At 41.1% G+C, this 8,832-nt stretch overlaps 1 protein-coding gene across 1 annotated transcript in view; it reads right to left on the bottom strand.

Annotated features, from left to right (window-relative positions):
• LOC109877201 (leucine-rich repeat-containing G-protein coupled receptor 5) overlaps positions 1 to 8,832 on the bottom strand; it is a 202,366-nt gene that overhangs the window by 90,730 nt on the left and 102,804 nt on the right. Inside the window, 1 exon segment of the mRNA XM_031815456.1 lies at positions 167 to 238. Within this exon segment, the coding sequence (XP_031671316.1) occupies positions 167 to 238 (72 nt within the window).

The raw sequence follows: 8,832 nt of genomic DNA, 5'->3' as shown, positions 1-8,832 counted from the left end.
GAGAGAGAGAGAGAGAGAGAGAGAGAGAGAGAGAGAGAAAGAAAGAGAGAGTGAGAGAGAGAGGAGAAAGGTAGTGAGAAGAGAGGCTCATTCCTATTGAAAAAAAGAGCTTCTTTAATTTCGACCAGGCAGCAGCGATGGTAGAGGAGGGAGAAGATCGACTCACAGAGACTGGAGGTTCCTGAGGTTCTGAAGGGCTTCGCCTGGAACCCGTCGTAGCTGGTTGTTCTGAAGCATCCTGCATGGGAAGATAAAACGCAAGAGATCGTCAGAGGAAGAAAACTGATGGCGTACCTGAAAGGCTCTCTATGATTTAGACAACATCTATCAGAGAGAGGTGACACTGACACAGAACACAGACCCTTTAAAATCTATCAGAGAGAGGTGACACTGACACAGACCCTTTAAAATCTATAAGAGAGAGGTGACACAGAACACAGACCCTTTAAAATCTATCAGAGAGAGCTGACACTGACACAGAACACAGACCCTTTCAAATCTATCAGAGAGAGGTGACACTGACACAGACCCTTTAAAATCTATCAGAGAGAAGTGACACAGAACACAGACCCTTTAAAATCTATCAGAGAGAGATGACACTGACACAGAACACAGACCCTTTCAAATCTATCAGAGAGAGGTGACACTGACACAGACACTTTACAATATATCAGAGAGAGGTGACACAGACACAGACCCTTTAAAATCTATCAGAGAGAGGTGACACTGACACAGACCCTTTAAAATCTATCAGAGAGAGATGACACTGACACAGAACACAGACCCTTTCAAATCTATCAGACACTTGGGTAGACTGTGTATGTATATAGCCTGTAGACGTTGTATTTATATAGTCTGTAGTCTGTGTATTTATATAGTCTGTAGACTGTGTATTTATATAGTCTGTCGCTGTAGGGTAGACTGTGTATTTATATAGTCTGTAGACTGTGTATTTATATAGTCTGTCGCTGTAGGGTAGACTGTGTATGTATATAGTCTGTAGACTGTGTATTTATATAGTCTGCAGACTGTGTATTTATATAGTCTGTCGCTGTAGGGCAGACTGTGTATTTATATAGTCTGTCGCTGTAGGGTAGACTGTGTATTTATATAGCCTGTAGACTGTAGGGTAGACTGTGTATTTATATAGTCTGTAGCTGTAGGGTAGACTGTGTATTTATATAGTCTGTCGCTGTAGGGTAGACTGTGTATTTATATAGTCTGTCGCTGTAGGGTAGACTGTGTATTTATAGAGTCTGTCGCTGTAGGGTAGACTGTGTATTTATATAGCCTGTAGACTGTAGGGTAGACTGTGTATTTATATAGTCTGTAGCTGTAGGGTAGACTGTGTATTTATATAGCCTGTAGACTGTGTATTTATATAGTCTGCAGACTGTGTATGTATATAGTCTGTAGCTGTAGGGTAGACTGTGTATGTATATAGTCTGCAGACTGTGTATTTATATAGTCTGCAGACTGTGTATTTATATAGTCTGCAGACTGTGTATGTATATAGTCTGTAGCTGTAGGGTAGACTGTGTATTTATATAGTCTGCAGACTGTGTATGTATATAGTCTGTAGCTGTAGGGTAGACTGTGTATTTATATAGCCTGTAGCTGTAGGGTAGACTGTGTATTTATATAGTCTGTCGCTGTAGGGTAGACTGTGTATTTATATAGTCTGTCGCTGTAGGGTAGACTGTGTATTTATATAGTCTGCAGACTGTGTATTTATATAGCCTGTAGCTGTAGGGTAGACTGTGTATTCATATAGTCTGTAGACTGTGTATTTATATAGCCTGTAGCTGTAGGGCAGACTGTGTATTCATATAGTCTGCAGACTGTGTATTTATATAGTCTGCAGACTGTGTATTTATATAGTCTGCAGACTGTGTATTTATATAGTCTCCAGACTGTGTATTTATATAGCCTGTAGACTGTGTATGTATATAGTCTGCAGACTGTGTATTTATATAGCCTGTCGCTGTAGGGTAGACTGTGTATTTATATAGCCTGTCGCTGTAGGGTAGACTGTGTATTTATATAGCCTGTAGACTGTGTATTTATATAGTCTGCAGACTGTGTATTTATATAGCCTGTCGCTGTAGGGTAGACTGTGTATTTATATAGTCTGTCGCTGTAGGGTAGACTGTGTATTTATATAGCCTGTAGACTGTGTATTTATATAGTCTGCAGACTGTGTATTTATATAGTCTGCAGACTGTGTATTTATATAGTCTGCAGACTGTGTATTTATATAGCCTGTAGCTGTAGGGCAGACTGTGTATTTATATAGTCTGTAGACTGTGTATTTATATAGTCTCCAGACTGTGTATTTATATAGTCTGCAGACTGTGTATTTATATAGTCTGCAGACTGTGTATTTATATAGCCTGTCGCTGTAGGGTAGACTGTGTATTTATATAGTCTGTAGCTGTAGGGTAGACTGTGTATTTATATAGCCTGTAGCTGTAGGGTAGACTGTGTATTTATATAGCCTGTAGCTGTAGGGTAGACTGTGTATGTATATAGTCTGTAGCTGTAGGGTAGACTGTGTATTTATATAGCCTGTCGCTGTAGGGTAGACTGTGTATTTATATAGTCTGCAGACTGTGTATTTATATAGTCTGCAGACTGTGTATGTATATAGCCTGTAGCTGTAGGGTAGACTGTGTATTTATATAGTCTCCAGACTGTGTATGTATATAGCCTGTAGACTGTGTATGTATATAGTCTGCAGACTGTGTATTTATATAGTCTGTCGCTGTAGGGTAGACTGTGTATTTATATAGTCTGTCGCTGTAGGGTAGACTGTGTATTTATATAGCCTGTAGACTGTGTATTTATATAGTCTGTAGACTGTGTATTTGTATAGTCTGTCGCTGTAGGGTAGACTGTGTATTCATATGAGTGGATAGTAATCTAAGTGTCAGAGTACTGAGGCAGAACTAACACAGCATAGGCCTACTGTAATGTGTGTCATCATTAAAATGAAATACAATAGACTACAATAGACTACAATATAATTCAATATAATACAATAGACTACAATATAATACAATAGACTACAATATAATACAATAGACTACAATAGACTACAATAGACTACAATATAATACAATATAATACAATATAATACAATAGACTACAATATAATACAATAGACTACAATAGACTACAATATAATACAATAGACTACAATATAATACAATAGACTACAATATAATACAATAGACTACAATAGACTACAATAGACTACAATATAATACAATAGACTACAATAGACTACAATAGACTACAATAGACTACAATATAATACAATAGACTACAATATAATACAATAGACTACAATATACTACAATAGACTACAATATAATACAATAGACTACAATAGACTACAATAGACTACAATAGACTACAATATAATACAATAGACTACAATATAATACAATAGACTACAATATAATACAATAGACTACAATATAATACAATAGACTACAATAGACTACAATAGACTACAATAGACTACAATATAATACAATAGACTACAATAGACTACAATATACTACAATAGACTACAATATAATACAATAGCCTACAATATAATACAATAGACTACAATAGACTACAATATAATACAATAGACTACAATATACTACAATAGACTACAATATAATACAATAGACTACAATATGACTACAATAGACTACAATAGACTACAATAGACTACAATATAATGCAATAGACTACAATAGACTACAATAGACTACAATAGACTACAATATAATTCAATATAATACAAATACTACAATAGACTACAATAGACTACAATATAATACAATAGACTACAATAGACTACAATAGACTACAATATAATTCAATATAATACAATAGACTACAATAGACTACAATAGACTACAATATAATACAATAGACTACAATATAATACAATAGACTACAATATAATACAATAGACTACAATATAATACAATAGACTACAATATAATACAATAGACTACAATAGACTACAATATAATACAATATACTACAATAGAATACAATATACTATCCTAACGCACACAGATCATACAGAATACTCTGCTGTGGTGTAGTGTTAACGCAGCCAGATCTGGACCACATAAACCCACTGGTGACAGGGTTATACGAATCCCACCTCGGCCCCTACTCTCTGTCCCCCTCAATATCTGTCAATTCAATTCAATTCAATTCAAGTGCTTTATTGGCATGGAAACATGACAAATCTAGCTTCTGACTGTCACTGTCCATCCACAAATAAAATACTTTTATAGGTATAAATTCTAACGCACAAATATCCTATCGCTGATCCCTTAGGAAACAACATCTCTGGACTGTGTTAGTACATCATCTAATCTCCTGTCTGTACATGAACAAACTGGGTGTTAAATCTTCACCCAGAGTTCCGTAGTCTGTCAAGCCACAGATGAGGAACACACAGACAGGAGAACATCGGATGTGGACATTGCCCAAACATGTTGGAATTCAGGCTTAGAGGCAGATGTGTACTCAACTCTCTCTAGCTGTCTGTCAGTCTGTCTGTCTGTCTCTCTCTCTCGGTCTGTCTGTCTCTCTCTCTCGGTCTGTCTGTCTCTCTCTCTCGGTCTGTCTCTCTCTCTCTCGGTCTGTCTCTCTCTCTCTCGGTCTGTCTCTCTCTCTCTCGGTCTGTCTCTCTCTCTCGGTCTGTCTCTCTCTCTCTCGGTCTCTCTATCCTCTCTCCCAGTCTCTCTCCCAGTCTCTCTCCCAGTCTCTCCAGTCTCTCCCAGTCTCTCTCCCAGTCTCTCTCCCAGTCTCTCTCCCAGTCTCTATCCCAGTCTCTCTCGCTCTCTCCTGTTTGAGCGAGCTGCGAATGTAAACAAACAAATAACTTAATGAGCTCATCTGATTGGCTGTGAAAGTGTGTCACATTCCTCTATCTGACCACTAAGACCTCTTCTCCCCAGAAGTCCAGTATAAAACTCTTCTTGACAACAGTCACAACAAGCCTTCCTCGGACAACGGTAGGGTAGCATGTGTACCCACAATGCCAAGGAGAAAGGCTAATGAAACAAATGGTTTTATAGAACCAAACATCTCTATACCTATGAAGAGATAAACCAGACCAGCTGCTATCACTAATATTCTTTTTAAGGGATAAAATATGTGAATATTATACATCAACTTTTATATTTAATAAATCTGTCCTGTTATTCTTTTTAACTACACATTTAATTTCTTCTTCTTCTTCCGATTGATAAACTACCAATAGTATGTGGACACCTGCTCTTCTTCCCGATTGATAAACTACCAATAGTATGTGGACACCTGCTCTTCTTCCCGATTGATAAACTACCAATAGTATGTGGACACCTGCTCTTCTTCCCGATTGATAAACTACCAATAGTATGTGGACACCTGCTCTTCTTCCCGATTGATAAACTACACTACCAATAGTATGTGGACACCTGCTCTTCTTCCCGATTGATAAACTACCAATAGTATGTGGACACCTGCTCTTCTTCCCGATTGATAAACTACACTACCAATAGTATGTGGACACCTGCTCTTCTTCCCGATTGATAAACTACACTACCAATAGTATGTGGACACCTGCTCTTCTTCCCGATTGATAAACTACACTACCAATAGTATGTGGACACCTGCTCTTCTTCCCGATTGATAAACTACACTACCAATAGTATGTGGACACCTGCTCTTCTTCCCGATTGATAAACTACACCACCAATAGTATGTGGACACCCGCTCTTCTTCCCGATTGATAAACTACACTACCAATAGTATGTGGACACCTGCTCGTCGAACATCTCATTCTAAGCTCATTAATATGGAGTTGGTCCCCCCTCTTTGCTGCTATAACAGCCTCCACTCTTCTGGGAAGAGTTTCCACTAGTTGTTGGAACATTGCTGCTGGGACTTGTTTCCATTCAGCCACAAGAGTATTAGTGAGGTCAGACACTGATGTTGGGCGGTTAGGCCTGACTCGCAGTCAGCGTTCCAATTCATCCTAAAAGGTGTTCGATGGGGTTGAGGTCAGGGCTCTGTGCAGGCCAGTCAAGTTCTTCCACACCGATCGAGAAACCATTTCTGTATGAACCTTGCTTTGTGCACGAGGGCAATGTCTTGCTGAAACAGGAAAGGGCCTTCCCCCGAACTGTTGCCACAAAGTTGGAAGCACAGAATTTTCTAGAATGTCATTGTAAGCTGTGGAGTGAAGATTTCCCTTCACTGGAACTAAGGGGCCTAGCCTGAACCATGAAAAACAGCCCCAGACCATTATTCCTCCTCCACCAAACGTTACAGCTGGCACTATGCATTTGGACAGGTAGCGTTCTCCTGGCATCCACCAAACCCAGATTCGTCTGTCGGACTGCCAGATGGTGAACCGTAATTCATCCCTCCAGAGAACACGTTTCCACTGCTCAAGAGTCCAATGGTGGTGAGCTTTACACCACTCCAGACGACGCTTGACAATGCGCATGGTGATCTTAGGCTTATGTCCGGCTGCTCTGCCATGGAAACCCATTTTATGAAGCTCCCGATGAACAGTTATTGTGCTGACGTTGCTTCCAGTTGCAACCGAGGACAGACGATTTTTACACGCTATGTGCTTCAGAACTCTGCGGTCCCGTTCTGTGAGCTTGTCTGGCTTACAACTTCGCGGCGGAGCCGTTGTTGCTCCTAGACGTTCCCACTTCACAATAACAGCATTAACATTTGACCAAGGGCAGCACTAGCAGGGCAGACATTTAACGAACTGACTTCTTGGAAAGGTGGCATCCTATGACGGTGCCACGTTGAAAATCACCGAGCTCTTCAGTAAGGACATTCTACTGCCAATGTTTGTCTATGGAGATTGCATGACTGTGTGCTCATTTCATACACCAGTCAGCAACGGATGTGGGGTGAAATAGCCGAATCCACTCATTTGAAGGGTGTCCACATACTTTTGTATATATATTGTATGTGTTGCTTGACAAACATCCTTTATCTAAGTTACACAAAATGGGAAATCCTTTGTAGTGCTTCTCTTGCTACAACATCTCTTTGAAGTCTTCAAAAGGGAAGAAGGAGAGAAGGTTGTGTAGACGGAGGAAGAGAACCCGGCCCAGAGAGACTTACGCCAGACCAGATTCTCTCATTGTGACAAATGACACGGCGCTGAAATTATGGTCCAATATTCCTGCCGCGCTTTCATCAACAAAACCCGGTCCGTTTCACAGGAAATTTACTTTTACAAAGCTCACTTACCTCGGACATTTGTTCTACATGTCACAAACAGGTTTTTATTTACTTTTATGAGATCCGCACCGCCGGCCCAGATGTTTCTGGTACAGGGTAATAAATTAAAACCCTGCCTGTAGCCTCAACATGTGTATTTAGGAATAAAACTCTACAAATGTAGAGACTGTTAGTGATTATCCCTAGTATTCATATCAAAGAGGTGTTCTTTTATGAATCCACGTGGAGAGGCACCACAACAAAGAGTTCAGTAAGAGTTTTCCAATGGATCAACGGTCTCAGATGTTAGAAGGGTCACAGGAGAACTATCTCAACACCAGACAGGTTTAAAACAGGTTTGTTTCATTATTACAGTCTAGTCGGGAAAAAAAAACTGATAAACTGTCAGCAACTGTAAAAGTTTGACATGTCAAGAACTTGTCAGAGAGAGACAGAGAGACAGAGAGAGAGAGAGAGAGACAGAGAGAGAGAGAGAGACAGAGAGACAGAGACAGAGAGACAGAGAGTGAGAGAGAGGCAGAGAGAGACAGAGAGTGAGAGAGAGACAGAGAGAGAGACAGAGAGACAGAGACAGAGAGAGAGAGAGACAGAGAGAGACAGAGAGACAGAGACAGAGATAGAGAGAGAGAGAGACAGAGAGAGAGACAGAGAGAGAGAGAGACAGAGAGAGAGAGACAGAGAGAGAGAGAGAGACAGAGAGAGAGACAGAGAGAGAGAGAGAGATGGGTAGCACTAACATGTTGATGGAGATGTATCACCCTGAGTCCTCCCTCTTCCCAGATCTCCCTCCTTTCCAGATCTCCCTCCATTCCTCCCTCCTTCCCAGACCTCCCTCCGTTCCTCCCTCCTTTCCAGATCTCCCTTCCTTTCCTCCCTCCTTCCTAGATATTTCTTCCTTTCCTCCCTCCTTCTCAGATCTCCCTCCTTTCCAGATGTCCCTCGTTTCCTCATCTCCCTCCTTCCCAGATCTCCCTCCTTCCCAGATCTCCCTCCTTCCCAGATCTCCCTCCTTCCCAGATCTCCCTCCTTCCCAGATCTCTCTCCTTTTCATTCCTCCTTCTCAGAACTCCCTCCTTCCCAGATCTCCGTCCTTCCCAGATCTCCCTCCTTCCCAGATCTCCCTCCTTCCCAGATCTCTCTCCTTTCATCCCTCCTTCCCAGCACTCCCTCCTTCCCAGATCTCCCCCTCCTTCCCAGATCTCTCTCCTTTCATCCCTCCTTCCCAGATCTCCCTCCTTCCCAGCACTCCCTCCATCCCAGATCTCCCTCCTTCCCAGATCTCTCTCCTTTCATCCCTCCTTCCCAGATCTCCCTCCTTCCCAGATCTCCCTCCTTCCCAGATCTCCCTCCTTCCCAGATCTCCCTCCTTCCCAGATCTCCCTCCTTTTCATCCCTTCATCTCCAGAATACCTTGAGGTTTCATGAAACAAGTGTGAAGCATGAAGCTGAAACTTCCTGCAGTTCCTATCTGCTGTAGGTAGAACTGGGCTTTGTTCCTAAATGCACCCTATCCTCTATATAGTGCACTACTTAGGGAATAGGGTGCCCTTTAGGATA

This window comes from Oncorhynchus kisutch, unplaced genomic scaffold, assembly GCF_002021735.2.
Source record: "Oncorhynchus kisutch isolate 150728-3 unplaced genomic scaffold, Okis_V2 Okis09a-Okis19a_hom, whole genome shotgun sequence".
In the NCBI taxonomy this organism is placed as follows: Eukaryota; Metazoa; Chordata; class Actinopteri; order Salmoniformes; family Salmonidae; genus Oncorhynchus; species Oncorhynchus kisutch.
The sequence above is the reverse complement of the archived record's forward strand: the minus strand, read 5'-3'. Positions and strand labels throughout refer to the sequence as shown.